At 44.6% G+C, this 19,808-nt stretch overlaps 1 protein-coding gene across 1 annotated transcript in view; it reads left to right on the forward strand.

Moving 5' to 3' along the window:
- WDR72 (WD repeat domain 72) overlaps nucleotides 1–19,808 on the forward strand; it is a 588,690-nt gene that overhangs the window by 141,659 nt on the left and 427,223 nt on the right. The window contains exons 6-7 of the mRNA XM_073653016.1: nucleotides 1,757–1,833; nucleotides 8,219–8,338. Of these exons, the coding sequence (XP_073509117.1) occupies nucleotides 1,757–1,833; nucleotides 8,219–8,338 (197 nt within the window). The remainder of the gene's footprint in view (nucleotides 1–1,756; nucleotides 1,834–8,218; nucleotides 8,339–19,808) is intronic.

Here is a 19,808-nt window from a genome sequence, read left to right on the forward strand (position 1 = left end):
CTAACATGTTGTGGGACATGATCTTCTGAGTGTTGCTGCCTGCTTATGATTGGTCAGCATCATACAGGGAGAAGAAGTACACACCCCCAGTGAAAACGTTGATAATACCCACTTGGACTTTTAAAAAAAGTTAAATCATTAGGTGCCAAATACTTTGATTGGTAATATCAGGGGAGCACAGTGGCTCAGTGGTTAGCATTGCAGCCTTGCAGCGCTGGGGTCTTGGGTTTAAATCCCACCAAGGACAACATCTGCAAAGAGTTTGTATGTTCTTCCCATGTTTGTGTGGGTTTCCTCCAGGTTCTCCGGTTTCCTCCCACACTCCAAAGACATACTGATTGGGAAATTAGAATGTGAGCCCCAATGGGGACAGTGCCGATAATGTTTCTGAACTGAAAAGTGCTGCGGAATATGTTGGCGCTAAATAAATAAAAAAGATTTATTTATTTTATTTACCTCCACACCAGGCAAAACTTTAAAAAATGGTATTATTCTGCTCTGCAGCCTCTATTACATGGTTTATCTGGTTCAACATGAACAAAAACAGTGAAGGGTCTTCTATAAATGTCTGCATTTTTTTTTTCAAAATTCAAACCGTTTCCTAAAAATTACAAAAAGCCAGCACTGTATTAATGTGACATTTACTGATGTAAAATTTGCCTAGCAAAAAGAGATGTCCAAAAAAAATACATTGTTTTTAACATGCACACTTTGTAAGGCAGACTGTCACAGTTAAATGTCTGGATTTGGTGGAATTTTCTTTTGTATGCCCCACTTCACAAAAAGGACGCACAAGAAATGTAAAATCTCATACAGAGACTTGTGACAAGCAAGTGCACCTTCTCAGACTGACACTGATTTAAAATGTTTTTTTCTTTAACAATTATTGCTGTCACCCAGAACCCAGCTCTTATCAACCCATCACTGCTCCTTCTCCTTTTTATAGTTATATCGACCAGTATAAATAGAAACAATTAGGAAATGGGTGAGGGATCTCACAATGTTTCCTGTGCCAAAGTAAACCCTCAAAACCATTTTGACAAATGAATTGAGCAAGGCCGAGCACGCCTAGTTGGAATGAGGCTGGAAGTATGCAAATCGCATACTTTCAGTCATGTGACCAGCGGCTCTGGGCAGAAACACCATAGTATCTTCATAGCATGTGGTGCGCGTGCTGTAAGGATTTAGAAGTCTGCAGTAACAAAAAGTGAATGGACAAATCTTTTAAGAGCTATCTTCAGGATAAAGAACAAGAATCCTGAAATTGATGATATGGCCGCCACAGAGCCCTGATCTCAACATCATCAAGTCTGTGTAGGATTACAGAAAGAGATAAGAGGAGTTGCACAAGCTTAAAGCCATAGAGGATCTGTGGTTAGTTCTCCAAGATGTTTGGCACATCCTTCCTGCCTTTACATACTGTGTACAAGTGTACCTAGAAGTATCAATGCTGTTTTGAAGGCAAAGGGCAGTTACACCAAAATATTGATATGATTTAGATTTGTCTTATGTTCAGTCACTTTGCATTTTTTTTTTATTTGATAAAAATAAACTATTAACTCCTCTATTTTGAAAGCATTCTAACTTTGCAGATTTTTTTCCACACCTGCCCAAACCTTTGCACAGCACTGTAGCTTTCTTTACACCATTAATGACAACGTACATTCACTGTGTGCACACCTTGTCATTCAGTTTGGTAAAGCACTGTTTGTACACATTCTCATACATCTGTGAATAAAATATTATTTTTCTGCAGAGGATTCATTGGTTGCAATATCTACCGCTGGAGACCTAAAAGTATGGGATCTTTCATCATCTGTGAACAGCATACAGGTCTGTACTGAACATTCATGAATATAAATACATATCAGCAGATGTGATATTTCTGGAGATTAGGGCAGGTGCACATGGCCGTCAATTCACTCATCTGAGAGAATTAAGCCAATTATGCAAATTACGGCCTAATAAAACTCTGATCAATTTCTATATCTTCTCCATCATGTCAGTGCATTGAAATCGGACTACATTCAGATGTCATCCGAGTCCAGTCTCATGATTTCCACAGATCCATTGATTTGTATGGCCGAGTGTGATCCAATGAGCTGGTCCGAGTAAAAATTGGCCATTTGTGTGGCCTCATAGAATAACATTGGCCTGAGTGCGATCTGATGTTTTGTCGGATTGCACTCGGACAGAAAATATGGTGGTATGAGTCAGCCCTTAGGGTTATGTGTTCAATTTGATTTACTGTAATTTGCATTCATGTACATTAGAGTATATTATCTGATATGCCAGCTCTTTTATAGTAGAAGTTCGATCAGCTGAGGCTCTGATATATGGAGGAGGGAACAGCTCTCAGCAGAAGGACTATGGACCCCCACAATGCTATCTTAGCTCAATGCAAAAATAATGCTGCACAACAAGCCATATCGATCAATTAAACAAAAACATATTAGTTCAACAGAGTATCAATTAATTAAACAGAAGCATAACAGAACATTTGCATCAGAAAAACTGGACACATACAAAAATATACTGAATAATTTTCAAATTGTATTAATTGCTCAAAGTATATTAATAACCAATATCTGTTGCCTAAACAGCTACATTCATCCAACTTCTCCATAAAAATGAACACTTGGATCGGCTGAGGACGCAAGTTTATTTAGTTGGTAAAAGAAAATAAGTCTCTGTTTTTCTGTGGTACAAAAGATAAAAGATAGGTTAAACTCCAACCTATTCAAACCTTCTTCCCTCCCACAGTAGCAATTGGAAGATTGTTAGTCTATAAATTACATTTTCAGTTTTTTGGTATATTTTAGATTTAAGTCACGATGTTACATTTAGATTTGTGGATATTCCCCATCAATATTAATGGGTAGTTAAAATCCACAACACAAGGATTTGATAGTGAATTTTAACACTGATACTGGCAGCGGGAAATCATCTAAAATAAAAAAAAAAGTATACTCATCTTCCCAGTCTTCTCATGCTCCCATGGTTAGTCTTCCCTGGTCCCCCGACTTGTACCGGTTTACGAGCACTTTCCGATGATGTCATGTCAACTTCTTAGTGTTGCAGCCAATCAAAAGCTTTAGTAGTCATGAATGTCGACACATCATTGCTGTAGGCAACGTTTCGGAAACACTAGGAGGTTTGTATATTTTTTTTTTTCAGATCAGCTGTTGAAATCCGCTGCAGACGATCTGCACCACAAATCCTCACAAAATTCAGCAAGAGTTGGTACAGATTTTCTGGAGAATTTCTTTCTGGAATTTGTAGACACTAGAACAGGAGATTTACTATGGACTTATCAGCAGATACCTTACAAAAATGTTATAAAAAATTGCCTCAAACTCCATACACCTAAATCTATATGGTATATATAATATACGCTACTGATTAGTAACTGTGTGTTTGGAATTGGTTGGCTATCTTGGTTGATGTTCACCCTTTCTCACATAGTTCATGTCTGTTATATCAGTTGTGACAAAGTCACTGGCAGAATACTGGAAGGGAGATATGTTTCACTGAGGCTGTTGGCTCAAGTGATGTGAAAAGTGGAATTCTTCTCCTGCATAGTAGATGCAGAGAGGGTTAATAGGCCATTTAAAAGGGCATGTTTTATAAGTGAATGAACATAGTGTGGGAGGGAGGTCATTCACCATATCTCCACCCCAGGGTATGGTCAGGGCTTTAAATAGCCAGCCTTTTCACTCAGGGGATGTTTAGTGTGTGGAAGCTAGCTCCTGAGAGAGAGGAGCTGGTGTTTGTGTGTTAAACTGGATTGTGTGTTATTTCTAACCCTAAATGGCCGGACCTCGGTCAAAGTAAGGACTGTTCTGTACCTTTTTCCTTTTTGTTTCCTGTTATGCCAGAAAGGTCATGTTTATGTTATGCACTTGGATGTGGTTTATGCTGCTTCTTATAGTAAACCACGTAAACCATAGATCCACAAAACCTCTTTAAAATTTTTAAACTGCAGCATTCCACTGGGTCTCCTGTATATTTCTGGGTGCAGACTGGTACACCCTGCATCCTCCTATGTTGATCCCCTGATGAACCCCTATTCAAGAAAAAGGGGGGAAATGCATCGGGCTATGATTTATGGAGCATAAGCAAGATAAATATTATCTTTCTTGCCATTATATCTATAGGGAGATGATCTAATGTATTGTGTATTTGATTAAAAGGGTTGTCCAGTACTTTTAAAAATATGCCAATGTGTCACAGGCAGCATGTGACCCCCCGCTGACGTCACGTCAAGTGAGGCGTGACTCAGCGCTGGGGTCCCCGTGGTGGCTGCTGGGTTGTGGGTGGGGTTATTCCCCGTGTCACACCCAGCATTTCCCAATGAATGGGGACCCGACGCGGTGGATGCCGGGTGTGACGCGCGGGGTATCCCTGCCCACAACCCAGCAGCCACCGGTGGAACGCGGAAGAGGGACCCTTGGCTGCAGCCTGGGCTTGTCGTGACGTCAGCGAATGTTAGCGCTGGCTGCAGCCGGGGGTCACGTGCTGCCTGTGAGCGGCAACCGATAGCGCCGCTCACAGGCAGAAACAGCACCAGGAGGTAAATAGAAAGAAGCTTCTATTTATCATTAAAACACATTGGCATATTTTTAAAAGTACTGGACAACCCTTTAAGTAAGGAAACTATGGATTAATTTTCCTATTAAGGGAAAGGTGCTTGCCTTATTCATTGACAAATTGGACCATTGGTATATTTTGTATTCTGTAGCGTCTGAGACCTTCTATACCTTTATCTCTTTATGGTAATTTTATGTGTGAGATGTGGTGTCAGCTAGTGGGAATCTGGTTGCTAAACAACCTCTCTATATCCTGCAGCCTGTCACCCCTGAGCACTGCAGGGCCTGCAAGGACTTTCAGGGTGAGTCAACGAGGTGCGGGGGTTCCATCAAACAGTAGGGTTCACATCTGCTGTCAGGCAGGAATACTGTCAGGGTGCGATTTAGGCCCTAAGAGGTTATTATCTTTCTACACACTATTCTGTCTTTTCTGTCAAAGTATAGACTCTAGAAGGTGACACCACAATCTGGGCTTTCTTGTCTTCTGGGCAGACGTTACCTATAGGATATACTAGGGCCCTAACAGGGTAAGCCTACTCGGAGCAGGGGCGCCAATCTCGCGTATTGAATAGGGCACCGATCCCGGCAGTCGTGTAGAAGTAAAATAGATACAAGAACAGGGATTTGATAGTTCACCTACAGGGTGGGCCATTTATATGGATACACCTAAATTAAATGGGAATGGTTGGTGATATCAACATCCTGTTTGTGGCACATTAGTATATGGGAGGGGGGAAACTTTTCCAGATGGGTGGTGACCATGGCGGCCATTTTGAAGTTGCCCATTTTGGATCCAACTTTATTTTTTTCAATGGGAAAAAGGTCATGTGACACATCAAACGTATTCAGAATTTCATAAAAAAAACAATGGTGTGCTTGGTTTTAACTTAACTTTATTCTTTCATGAGTTTTTTACAAGTTTATGACTACTTATAAAATGTGTTCAAAGTGCTGCCCATTGTGTTGGATTGTCAATACAACCCTCTTCTCCCACTCTTGACACATTGCAGAAGAAATGCTAGCACAGGCTTCCAGTATCCATTGTTTCAGATGCTGCTCATCTTGTATCTTGATGGTATGGTGTGGTATATGGGGTACAAATATAGTGGGGCCATTCTTCATCAATGGAAACCTCAATGCCACTGGATATCTGAAATTTCTACATGATGATGTGTTACCCTCTTTATGCACTGAAGATGGCATGTTTCCTGACTTTTTCCAGCAAGATGGTGCACCACCACATTATGGGTGTCAGGTCCGAGCATTCCTACATGAACCGTTTCCTGGAAAGTGGATTGGTCGTCGTGGGCCGGTTGAATGGCCACCAAGGTCTCCTGATCTGACCCCCTTAGACTTTTATCTTTGGGGTCATCTGTAGGCAATAGTCTATGCTGTGAAGATACGAGATGTGCAGCATCTGAAACAACGGATACTGGAAGCCTGTGCTAGCATTTCTTCTGCGATGTTGCTATCAGTGTGTCAAGAGTGGGAGAAGAGTGTTGCATTGACAATCCAACACAATGGGCAGCACTTTGAACACATTTTATAAGTGGTCATAAACTTGTAAAAAACTCCTGAAAGAATAAAGTTACATTAAAACCAAGCACACCATTGTTTTTCTTATGAAATTCTCAATAAGTTTGATGTGTCACATGACCCTCTTCCCACTGAAAAAAATAAAGTTGGATCCAAAATGGGCGACTTCAAAATGATCACCATGGTCACCACCCATCTGGAAAAGTTTTCCCTCTCCCATATACTATTGTGCCACAAACAGGAAATTGATATCACCAACCATTCCCATTTAATTTAGGTGTATCTATATAAATGGCCCACCCTGTATTTTTCCTACTGACTAGTGGCTACTTTCTTGATCTTATTACTCACTTGTGTGGTGGTTTAATGATATTGATATTTTTAAGATATTTAATAAAGTTTGAAAATTTTAAAGAGGTTTTTTGGTTCTATGGTTTTCTGTTTTACCGGCCTCTGTAAATTATCTACTTTGTTTTTTTCTTATAATAAACCACCAAGTCATTTAAACAGACAGTGTCCTGTATCTACCTCCGAGTGCCGATGAGCGAGAGACTCTAGCACACAGTATAGTAATCTACTGACTGAAGAGCCTTTTTAGCAATGCAATAGTGAAAATATATTTATGTATGAACTAGCAAATGGATGTTTAAAGCAGTGGTGTATATAAAAATCACAGGACCCCAGAGGAAAATTTCTAATTGCCCCCTCAATAAAATATATAAATATTCAACAGAGTCATATCTCCCTACTTTTATAAACCAGGAGAAGGACATGTATTGTGGCATGCACACAGTAATTATGTCCCTAACTGAAGCCCCTTGGTGTTCTCACCAATAATACTCCTTTTATCGCCATTATAGAGTATAGATCTTCCAAAAATGCCTCCACCCATACACACACTGAGTATGGTATCCCTACAGTGAATCATCCCCAGTTTTACCCCACACGTTCTGTTTGCTGACTCCACAGTGCCTCCAGAAAAAGTATAATGTCCCCACAGTGCCACTAACACAGTATAATACCCCCACAGCCTGATGTCCCTAAAGTGCCCCCCATAGTATGATATCCTCATAGTCCCCTCCTAAATACAGTATCTTGGCCCCCACACAATATTATGGGCTGTCAGTATGATACTCCCACTCAATATGATGGCACCCATAGCTTCACTCAGAATGAGTGCCCCCACACGGAATGAGGTTTCCCATAGCCCCCCACACATAATGAGGTCCCCCACAGCCCCACACTCAGTATGGGAATTCTCACCATCATGAATCAGTATGAGGGACCCAAAGCCCGTCACACAGTGTAATGGCCCCCACAGCTCCTCAAACAGTATAATGGCCCCCTCAGCTCCAAACTCGATATGATGGCCTCCAAGTCCCATCACTCAGTATAAGAGCCCCTACCAGCTCCCCACTCAGTATAATGACTCCCACCAACACCCCACTCAGTATAATGGCCTCCACCTGTCCCCTACCCAGTATAATGGCCCTCACCAGCGCCCCACTCAGCACAAGAGCCACCACTAGACCCCCACTCAGTATAATGACCACCACCAACTCCCCACTTAGTATATGACCCCCAAATTACTGATGATTTAAAACGGAAAAAAGCAACACACTACTCATTTCACCCCATTCCCCCGGTGTGCTGCTTGAACCTGTGTAGTGTGAGCGCAGAGGCTCCACAATGTAGTGATGTCATCATGCCTGCACTGAATGGAGTCTCAGATTCACTGGCACAGGCTGAGTGAAGGATCATGGAGCTTTTAGCTTCCGTTTATAATTCTCTTCAATGGTATCTGTGTTCTGGGGATATGGATACCACTGAAATTGTGATGACGGGGGAGGAGAAGGCCTGGTGCCGAGCTTCATCTGGCCCCCTCAACTTACAAGTTTCATAGCGGCCGCATTGGCTGCTGCTATGTACGGTTTCCCTGATTGAAAGATATAATTATTTGGAGTGTCTAAACAAATCCATTGGGAAACATGCTTCTTGCTTTAAAACTATGTCTTGCATTACTATATTACATATGGGTTTGTAAAAACAAACAATAATTTATGAGGTTTATATCAATATTTTCTTCAATACAGGAAAAGCTAAATGTCTATGAAACAGAATCAAAATGTTTGGAGATGGCGAATTACTGCGCAGTGCGATTCTGCATGTACACGGAGAGGTTACTGCTGGTGATTTGCTCCAGTTCCTGGAAGGTGCTGATCTTATTATTATATTATATGTTTGTCTCACTGTAACAGCATGAGCGGCTTCTAAACTAACTGCTTGAGTTGCTATCCATATTTTTCTCACTGTATGGTGATGTTAAATATATAAAGTGTCACTTCTGATCTTCATGAAATTATATGGTGAGATATGAAATGTTTTATTCTCTCTAAAAGTTGTCAACAAAGGGTATTCCTCTGTTTAGCACATCAGTTGGAAAGCCATTTTCCCTTTCTACAGCCAATAGAATAATCAGTAATGTTTAAAGGGAGTTTCTCAGATCACTATTAACCTGCAGATATGTAGTTAATCTGCAGGCTAATAGTGTTCTAGTGTTCTGACTCTGTGCTGCCGCAGCACTGGACTTCCTGGTGCCTGGAGGAAATTAACCTTATCTCTCCTGATAGCCTTGGGCTTTCAGTCGTAGAGGGGCGGCCAGCACGGCTTCAGTTACTGCTCTGTACATAGTGAGCAGCGGCTGTAACCGCACCCCCGATACTGACTGACAGTCGGCTCACCAGTGCATCAGTACATGGTGCTTGTCAGTCAGTGCTGGGGCGTGGTTACAGCTATTTCAGACACAAAGGCACCCGTCAGCCGAATGATCGATGATGACGATGATGATGATTTTGTGTTGAATAAAACCTGGGAACCAGACAGAAATTGAGGTAATCAGAGGAGAAGGTTGCTGGCATCGGCGATACCTAGTGCTGGTGACATGCATCAAAAATATCTTGTAGGGCGAAATCAGCTTTTCCTGCGGCCAGCTCTGGAGCTGGCAATGCCGCACATGCTGTTGGTGGAGGCGGCTGTACAGCTCCTGAAAGGTCTGGTCTTGGTAGGGGCAAGACATACATATGCACTTCTTGTGTGTGGAAATTCTTTTACATGTTGTTAGACGACTATTAGGATTGTGCAGGCTGTGCGGTTAGAAAATAAGCTTGGTATATCGTGGCACACATCAAATAGAAACTACATAACTCTGTTAGCACTAGAGATGAGCGGTGTTCGACTCAAACTGTTTGCAAATCTCAAATTCGAGCTGTTTTGGGCGGTGTTCGAGTCGTTCGATGAACTCGAACGATTTGCAAAAAATTCGACTGTTCGAGGTTATGTTCGATAACTGTTCATGCACCAAAAGCTAACTGGATTTTTTCACAGTAATACTGTTAATTAGTGATGAGCGAGCATGCTCGGCTCTGCTCAGTACTCACCCGAGCATCTCAGTACTCAAGATGCTCGGAGCTCGCTGAGTACTTTCGAGATGCTCGGGTGGGAGCTCGGGTCCCCGTCCTGCATGTCTGGCGCTATTTAGAGCACCAATCATGGAGGGATTGTCTGCCACTCACTGTAATGCCACAGCCATGGTGGTTGTGGCATTACAGTGGTTGCCCAAATCGATGGGAACAGTGCTCACAGTGAAACATGAAAAGCCGGCAATTCAGCGGTGGCATACACCAGTACCGACAATTTAAAACAGAAAGAATAGAGCATCACACATAGATTAGATAGATAAAAACATGTCAGTCACATATATAATAAGTACAGTTACAGTGTTGGTTACTGTACTTGTCATTTAGTGTTAAAATAAAGGATTTATTAAAAAAAAAATTGGCGTGGGGTTCCCCGTAATTTTAGTCTCTAGCGGAGGTTAAGCAGACGGCTGGGGCAGATGTTTGAAGCCTAGGAAGGGGGTAATACCCACGGAGCTTCCCAGGCTGCTAATATCAGCCCCCAGCTGAATACCTAGCCTTTACTAGCTATTAAAATGGGGGACCCCAAAAAAAAATGACGTGGGGTCCCCCCTATTTTAATAGCTAGAATAGCCTAGGAAGGGTGCCATGAATATTGGCCCCCTCCCAGGCTAGAAACACCAGCCGTCAGCTGCCGTCACTTAGCCTCGCTCTTCCCACTGCCCTGTAGCGGTGGCAGTGGGGTAATAGGGTTGGGGTTGATGTCCGCTTATAATGCCAGCTGACATCAAGCCCAGGTTAGTAATGGAGAGGCGTCTATAAGACACCCCCATTACTAACCCCATAGTCAAAGTTAAAAAAAACACAAACACCCAGAATAAAGTCCTTTAATTGAAATAAAGACACATTCCTTTAATGTTCTAAATTAAACCCTACTTACCGTATCGCCCATTCCAGCTGAAGCCAACGATCTCCTGCAATAAAAGTAAAATAATAAACCAGCCTCATCCTTACCTTTCCATGGTTCCCAGGACAGCTTCAGCTCTGCTACATTGACATGACAGGCTGGAGCGCAGCAGAACGCTGTCATCCAGCTTGCCATGCCGCAGACACTGAGAAGCTCCTCAGTGAAGCTCCTCAGTGTCTGGCTGTGACGGCATCCAGATGAGCTGAGTTCATGACCAATGAACTCAGCTCACCTCATGCACGTCACTGACAGCGTGGGAGAATTCTCCTGTGCATGCGGTGCCAGCAAATGACGTCACCGCTTGAGCAGGAGAATTCTCCCACGTTGGGATGGCATTGAGATGACAGGCTGGATCGCAGCAGAGCACTACCATCCAGCTTGTCATCCTTCAGAGACACTGCAGAGCGCAGGCATTCTTGCGCTCTGCAGTGTCTCTGAAGCGCTACCTGCAGTGTCTCTGAAGTGCTGGATTGCAGCAGAGCGCTACCATCCAGCTTGTCATCCTTCAGAGACACGCTGGTCTCTGAAGATGTCTGGTAGTCAGTGGAGTAGCCCACCTGTGAAGGAAGCTACACCACCTGTGTATCTAATTGTAATTTTTTACTGCATCTAACCCAGGAAGTCCTTTTGGGCCTAGTAGCAGTGTCTGGTAGTCAGTGGAGTAGCCCATCTGAAGCAAGCTACACCACCTGTGTATCTAATAACAATTTTTTACTGCATCTAACCCAGTTAATCCTTTTGGGCATAGTAGCAGTGTCTTGTAGTCAGAGGAGTAGCCCACCTGTGAAGGAAGCTACACCGCCTGTGTATCTAATTCTAATTTTTTACTGCATCTAACCCAGGAAATCCTTTTGGGCTAGTAGTAGTGTCTGGTAGTCAGTGGAGTAGCCCATCTGAAGCAAGCTACACCACCTGTGTATCTAATAACAATTTTTTACTGCATCTAACCCAGTAAATCCTTTTGGGCATAGTAGCAGTGTCTGTTAGTCATTGGAGTAGCCTATCTGTGTTGCAAGCTATACCACCTGTGTATCTAATACAAATTTTTTACTGCATCTAAGCCAGCCAATCCTTTTGGGCCTGTAGTAGTGTCTGGTTGTCAGTGGAGTAGCCCATCTGAAGCAAGCTACACCACCTGTGTATTTAATAATTTTTTACTGCATCTAACCCAGTAAATCCTTTTGGGAATAGTAGCAGTGTCTCGTAGTCAGCGGAGTAGCCCACCTGTGAAGGAAGCTACACCGCCTGTGTATCTAATTCTAGTTTTTTACTGCATCTAACCCAGGAAATCTTTCTGGGCCTAGTAGCAGGGTCTGGTAGTCAGCGGAGTAGCCCACCTGTGAAGGAAGCTACACCGCCTGTGTATCTAATTCTAGTTTTTTACTGCATCTAACCCAGGAAATCCTTTTGGGCCTAGTAGCAGTGTCTCGTAGTCAGCGGAGTAGCGCACCTGTGAAGCAAGCTACACCTCCTGTGTATCTAATAAAATTGTTTTACTGCATCTAACCCAGCCAATCCTTTTGGGCTAGTACCACAGTTTGGCCACTCAGCTCTGCTCGGTTTCCATCCATCGTTTTTTGTGCAAACAACTACAGAGTAGCCAATTAGTTAGCCACCAAAATGAGTGGCAAAAGGCCTGCTGCTGGTGGAAAGGGGAATAGGCGTGTTGGACAGGGAAAAAAAGGTTGTGTCCATGGGGTAGGTGGTAAAGCAACAGTAACATCTGCAGAAGAAAGACCATCTTCCAGCCAAACTAAGATGTCTACTTCTTTTCGTGGACAATGTGATATGATCCCTTTGTTACGGACACGCCCATCGCTACAAATTCCAGATGAGGCAAAAACAGTAGGTGCTTCAACGGATATCAAGTGCTCCTTCAAGTGGGCTCTCCTCCACCTCAACTTCAACATCACAAATACTCCAGTCCTCAGAGGTGTCACCCCAATTGCACTTGCTTCCTCACAGCTTCTAAGTCTCCAGCTGCCCCTCTGAGTATGGTGTAACACAGATGGTTGAGTCTGCAGAGCTGTTTACTCATACTATAGCCTGGGAATCAGAGGTCTGCTCCAAAGCTTCTGTGAATCCAGACGAGGAAATGATCTGCACTGATGCTCAGAATGTTTATCCAGTCGGATCCAGGCCCAGATAAAGAAGGTTCTGAGCATAATGTAGACCCTCGTTCCCAAACTGTAACTCCTGTTGGTGGAGACAATGAGGAAGACGATGATGAGACTCAGATACCTGATTGGAGCGACAACTTGACTTTTCGGTCAGGGCAAGAAGAGGTTGGCTCTGAGGACAACGGGTGTGAGAACACACAGGGTAATGATGATGAGGTTGGAGATCCCACTTACTGTCAACCCACAGTCAGCCAGTCGATGAGGTCAGCAGAGGAGGTGGAGGAGGATGCTAGTGACGACAAGGCTAGGTTGCGCCTTCCTGGACAGAGATCAAGTACTGGAAGCACGTCAACAACTGCATCCTCAATCACAACTCTGCCTCTGACCACAAGTCATGGTGGCTCTTCAGGTCGCATGGGCTCTAAGCCTTGCATAGCCTAGGCATTTTTTGAGATCGCAAAGGATGACCCAACTCATGTTATCTGTCACATTTGTCTCCAAAAGCTAAGTAGAGGCCAAAAAATCCATAGTTTGAGTACTTCATGCATGAACCGTCACATGGATATGAAGCATAAGTTGCAGTGGGAAGCTCACTGTGCTACAATGCGGCCTAGCGGGACGGGCCAACCAACGTCTGCCCCATCTTATGCATCCGCGGCCTCTTCATCCTCTGTGACTGGGGGGAGGGCAGTCACACATGTTTTTGGACGCATACCTGCCACCTCTTTACCCGGAACAGCCAGTGTGATTGGCAGGTCATCAGTTCATTTGGAAGTGGAAACACCTGCTGGTGTTGAGCGCTCTCCGACATCGAGAGCACCACCTTTGGATCAAGGCAACATAACATGTCCGCCTGCATCTTCCTCACAGACCGGCAGTTTGCCGGGGACACCCTACTCAACCCCGTCTAAGCACAACAGCCAGCCCTCCGTCCCTCTGATGTGGACAAGTAAAAGACCATTTCCTCCTAGCCATGACAAAGCTAAGAGGTTGAATTTCACCATCTGCAAGCTGTTGGCTAAAGAAATGCTGCCTTTCCGCCTGGTGGACACAGAGGATTTTCGAGACCTTATGTCCGTCGCAGTGCCCCAGTACCAGATGCCCAGTTGGCACTACTTCTCAAAGAAAGCTGTGCCTGCGCTACACCAGCATGTCGCATACAACATCACCGCTTTCTTGAGAAACTCTGTGTGTGACAGGGTGCATTTCACCACAGACACTTGGACGAGTAGGCATGGACAGGGGCGTTACATGTCGCTGACTGGGCACTGGGTAACTATGGTGACAGCAGGATAAGGGGCTGCTGTCCAAGCCTTGCCGTCCCCACGAGTTGTGCGTCAATCCTCTTTATCTAGAAGTTTCTCCACTGCTTCTGCCTCCTCAACCTCCTCTCGGTCCTCCACCTGCACCCAAAGCCTGTCTGGTAATGCCACCCGCGTTCTAACTGTGCAGAAGGAATCCTGCACACCTCCTTACTATGCTGGCAGCAGGGCTCAACGGCATCAGGCGGTGTTTACTTTGAAATGTCTAGGAAATGTGAGTCACACAGCTGAGGAGTTGTGGTCAGCTCTGGAGACCGATTTTCATGAATGGTTGTCTCCACTGAACCTGCAGCCAGGGAAGGTCGTGTGCGACAATGCTGCAAACCTGGGTGCGGCCCTTCGCCGGGGCAATGTCACACACGTGCCTTGTATGGCTCACGTGTTGAACCTGGTTGTCCAGCAATTTTTAGCCCACTATCCGGGACTAGATGGCCTTCTGCAGAGGGCACGGTCGCTGTGTGCTCACTTCCGCCATTCGCATCCCACAGCTCAACGACTTACATCTCTACAGAAGTCGTTGGGCCTGCCAGTTCACCGGCTGAAATGCGATGTGCCGACGCGATGGAATTCAACTCTGCACATATTGCAGCGACTGTGGCAGCACCGACGAGCCCTGGTGCAATTCGTTATGACGTATAGCCTGGACCAACGAGATCCAGAGGTGGGGCAAATCACGCTGCAGGAGTGGTCTTAGATCAGGGACCTATGCACCCTTCTGCACAGTTTTGAAATGGCGACGAAGATGTTTAGTGCTGACGATGCCATTATCAGCATGACTATTACGGTCATTTACATGCTGGAGCACACTCTAAACAGTATTCGGAGTCAGGTGGTGGGACAAGAGGAGGGGGAGGAAGTAGAGAAGGAGTCGTATGCGGAAGGGATAACATCTCCAAGGTCCAGATGGTCGGCAGCACCAAGGCGGCAGGCATGGGAGGGTGGGGGAGAGGGATTAACGAGGGCGCATGGTAGCAGCCAAACTGTTGAGGAAGGTGCAGGAGCCGAGGAAGAAGTGGAGGACGAACTGGCGATGGGCATGAAAGACTCATCAGATGAGGGAGACCTTGATCACATTTCTGTTGTGCGAGGTTGGGGGGATAGGGCAGAGGAAGGAAGCATGATTCTTACCTTGCTACCAACACAACAAGGTCTTGGTCCTCCTGCATGCGCAAGACACATGAGTGCCTTCTTGCTGCACTACCTGCATCATGACCCTCGGATTGTCAGAATTCGAAGTAATCCCGACTACTGGGTTGCCACACTCTTAGATCCCCGGTACAAAAGTAAATTTGCCGAAATAATTCCTGCCATAGAAAGGGATTCACGCATGCAGGAGTATCAGCAGAGGCTGTTACAGAATCTTACATCTGCTTTTCCACAAAACACCAGTGGTGCACATAGTGAATCTCACAGTTCTAACTTGCCAACCGTGGGACTGTCGAGTCTTCATCACTCAAACCGTAACAGTAACACCGTATCTGCTGGTAACAGCAATTTTGTGGAATCGTTTCACCAATTTTTTAGACCATCCTTTGCAAGGCCACAGGAGACAAGAAGTCTGACACATAGTCAACGCCTAGAGAGGATGGTACAGGAGTATCTCCAAGTGAACATCGAAGCCATGACTGTGTCACTGACCCTTGCTCATTTTGGGCTTCAAATCTGGAAAAATGACCTGAGCTCGCCACTCACGCCTTGGAGATCTTGTCGTGCCCCGCAGCCAGCGTTCTCTCTGAACGTGTGTTCAGCACTGCTGGTGGTGTGCTGACCGATAAGCGCACGCGGCTGTCCACTGAGAATGTAGACAGACTCACGTTCATAAAGATGAACAAATCATGGATCCGCAAGGACTTTTCTACCCCTGTGTCATCTTGGGGAGACTAAAAGCTTGAGGATTTTGGAAAATCACCTCACCAACTATTTTAAGCAACTCTAGGGCAATTGATGCCACTTAAGTGGTGTCTCTGCCACAATGTTTATAAAAAATGGAGACTCTTTTTGGAGTCCCCTTGCTGTGTTTTACATGATGTTGGCATCGTCAATTCCAGGTGGGTCGGGTCGCGCCCCCCCCCTTTTAACCGTAAGAAACTACATACACTATGGCTTGGGGTAACACAGATGGTTGACTCTGAAGAGCTGTTTACTCATACTATAGCCTGGGAATCAGAGGTCTGCTCCAAAGCTTCAGTGTCTGCTAGTCAGCGTAGTAGCCCAGCTGTGAAGCAAGCTACACCGCCTGTGTATCTAATAACAATTTTTTACTGCATCTAACCCAGGCAATACTTTGGGCCTAGTAGCAGTGTCTGCTAGTCAGCGGAGTAGCCCAGCTGTTAAGCAAGCTACACCGCCTGTAGATCTAATTACAAATTTTTAACTGCATCTAGCCCAGGCAATACTTTGGGCCTAGTAGCAGTGTCTGCTAGTCAGCGGAGTAGCCCAGTTGTTTTGCAAGCTACACCGCCTGTAGATCTAATTACAAATTTTTACCTGCATCTAGCCCAGGCAATACTTTGGGCCTAGTAACAGTGACTGCTAGTCAGTGGAGTAGCCCAGCTGTTATGCAAGCTACACCGCCTGTAGATCTAATTACAAATTTTTAACTGCATCTAGCCCAGGCAATACTTTGGGCCTAGTAGCAGTGTAGCGGAGTAGCCCAGCTGTTAAGCAAGCTACACCACCTGTACTTTGGACAGTTAATTTTTTCAAAGGAAATGCTTTGGGCCCCCGGGACACTCAGTCAAGAGTATCGGGGATGCGCCCCAAGGCACAGGGGCTGGGATTGGCGGTAGCCCACCTTGCGGCGGACCGCCACGCTCGATCCTTATAAAAGCTTTTTAACTGCAGCAGCTATAGTGGACGCTACTGGAGCTGGAATTACCACGGCTGCTGGCACCAGACTTGCCCTCCAATGGATCCTTGTAAAAGGATTTAAAGTGTACTCATTCAAATTACAGAGCCAATTTAAATTACAGAGCTTAGACCTACCTCCACCGCGGTGGGTCTCGATCCACCAGCGGACAGGCACCAGTATTGGGAGAGGGGGGCTGGCCGTCAGGGTCCACCGTGGCTCTGGCACAAGCCCGGCGACACGGAGGTCGTACGGGCAGGAACGGCCTGGCCGTGTCGGCTTCGCACTCCAACATAGTCCCTCTGCCCGCTCGCGCCCGTATCATCAAAGGGATGTGCAAGCGGCTTTTCTTCCCAGGGCTGTTCCCCACCCAGCAAGAACGTGGGGGAGCTCAGGTCGGCCTTCCACCGTACTCCCTTACCTCCCTCGCCCTCTTTCCTTCTTCCGTTCTCCATCTAACCCCTCGGCTCTGTGGTATCCGCTCTCCCTCCAGCTCTCTCCTTCTCACAGGTGGACTACCGCGTGTATTCACACTGTGGCGAATCTTTTGGGCCCAGGCATAAGAAGTCGTTGAGGTAATGGATAATATGTGCCCCCTTAGAAATTTCCATGACGACCCATTAGAGGAAGCAACTAAATGCCTCAAATAGTGAGCAGGATATGGAGCACCCCATGGGCAAACAGCGATCTATATAGTATGCTCCTTCCCAGAAGCAGCCCAATAGGCGGACACTATTCGGAGGCACAGGTAGTAAGTAACCGGAACGCCCCCTCAATGTCCATTTTGGCCATTAGGGTGCCCCTTCCCAACTTATTGACCCGCCTGATTGCCTTGTCAAAGGAGGTACAGTATATACTACTGTACTTGGTTCCGCGTCGATGTTGTCGTTTACTGACCTGCCCCTTGGATATGACAAATGGTGGATTAGTCCGAATGTATTAGGTTCCGTTTTTGGCATGACTCCCAGCGGGGATACTACTACGTTTTGTAAGAAAAGTGTTCTGATTGGAACCGCCATTCTACCGAAAGATATTTATTTTTTTAATTTTCTTGTCACGACGTCTGGGTGTTGGTAGGCTGATTTTAGATTTTTACTCCAGCCTTTCTTGATTTTAGAAGGGCATGACATGCCTATATCTGTGTCTCCTCCTCCTTTTACTCCTCCACCTCTTCTTTTCGCATGACAATATGTACTTGTCACTTTTCCATGTGTTAGTTGTGTCTTCTGAGCAGTTTGTCAGCTTTTGGACACCTTTGAAGGTGTTTTCTATGTGTTTTCTATGTGTTTCTATGTGTTTTTGTTTGCCTGCCATTGGTTTTAACGGTGTTCGACGGTGTTCGATGGTGCTCGATGAACCTTTCGACGAACCGAACCCGAACACTACGGGGGTGGCTCAACACTAGTTAGCACATGAAGAAACATCACCTGTTCATGTGAAGAAAGAAAACTGACCAGTCAGATGAGCAAGATACATGCTTCCCTCCTTCCTCTCCTCATGATCATCTTTCTGGTAACAAGTCTGTCGTTGTCGTCAGCACCATCATCATCCTCACTTACTGCTTGCATACACTTCCTCCTCTACCTCCATTGCATCATCAGTTCTCATTCTGTGTGCCCAAGTATGCGTTAAATTATCCAAGTGCACGGGAATTGTACTCCCATATGTCCATGTTCACCACAGCTGATGCCAGACCACCGGGATTGTATTACCTTTTGCAAAAGAACTGCGTGCTCTCAAGCTCAATTGAAAATATTTAGCCGCCAATATTGCACCAAGAAGCCATCCCTGCATGGTTTGTACACAAATATATAAAACATTTTTAACCAAAATTGATCATATTACGTGCATCAATTTTTCAATACCACAAACTCACCTTCTTTCTAATTGTGGGCAAAATTAAATATTTTTGTTAGTGCATCTGGGCTGAATTTTTCCAGTATCACCCCAATCAGGACTATGAGAATTGTTGAAAAACCAAACTTTTTTAAATTTCATAAGTGAAATAAAAAAAAATTATCAATTTTTTCCAAAATTGTTCAGAAATTTTTGGAGTAGTGGAATAAGCATATTAGCAAGAAAATCAGTGTTCCCTTATCAGTGTAACTTTTGCACAGTGGGTCGTCGCCAACCACATGCATGACAGGTGGTCACTATGTGCTTAATGCAGAGTCAACACTTCTCCGTCTGTATGGACCCTGCGCATAGAAGGTCTGAAAGAGAAAAATTTGTTTTTAGAATTATTAAATCAAAATTCTTTGAGTCCCTTAAATGAAATTTTCTGTAAAAAAAGATAATTTTGTCCTCAAATTATTACGAATATTTATGAGCTGGGAATTGACGTATTAACAGGAAAAAATGAGTCACAGAATTGGTTAAACTTTTGCATAGTGGACACTTGCTCATCACAGGTGACCATTATGCACTTCCTGTAAGGTCAACACTTTGCCGATAATTTGGCCTCTGATCAAAAAGCAGATCAGAAAGGGAAAAATTATCAGAAAGCGCCAAACTTTTTAAAATGTACAAAACCAAATTATTTGAATTCAATAAGTGCAATTTTCTTTCACAAAATTAACAATTTTAAAAATATCTGAGACAGCAGCACTAATTATATATATGATATCAGGGACCAGATGGTTGATCTGCTGGTGAAAAAATGTATGTGTATCAGCAATCAAAGGTCATACATCTTAAGTTCAGTTGTAGCTAGACTGTGAGCTTTCTCAAGCAAATACCCTGGGCTCTGATTCCTTGGATTTATTGGTCAAGGAGTTGGACCATTGGCAAAAACTGGCCCAGTTTTCTATGGGTGTACTATCATGTCTAGCCCTTGTGAAATGTCAGAGAGGATGTTCAGCATCGTCGGTTGATTTTTCACAAGGAAGTGACCAGGAAATCAGCTATAAGCATGAAAATCCTAATCTTTGTCAAAACTAACCAGGAATGGATCAGTGCAGACTTTCAGCACCGTCGGCTAATGCCAATGATTAAATCGGCTGTACCAGCT

This window comes from Phyllobates terribilis, unplaced genomic scaffold (genome assembly GCF_046119375.1).
Source record: "Phyllobates terribilis strain yellow unplaced genomic scaffold, ASM4611937v1 Scaffold_11__3_contigs__length_659146591, whole genome shotgun sequence".
Taxonomy (NCBI): Eukaryota; Metazoa; Chordata; class Amphibia; order Anura; family Dendrobatidae; genus Phyllobates; species Phyllobates terribilis.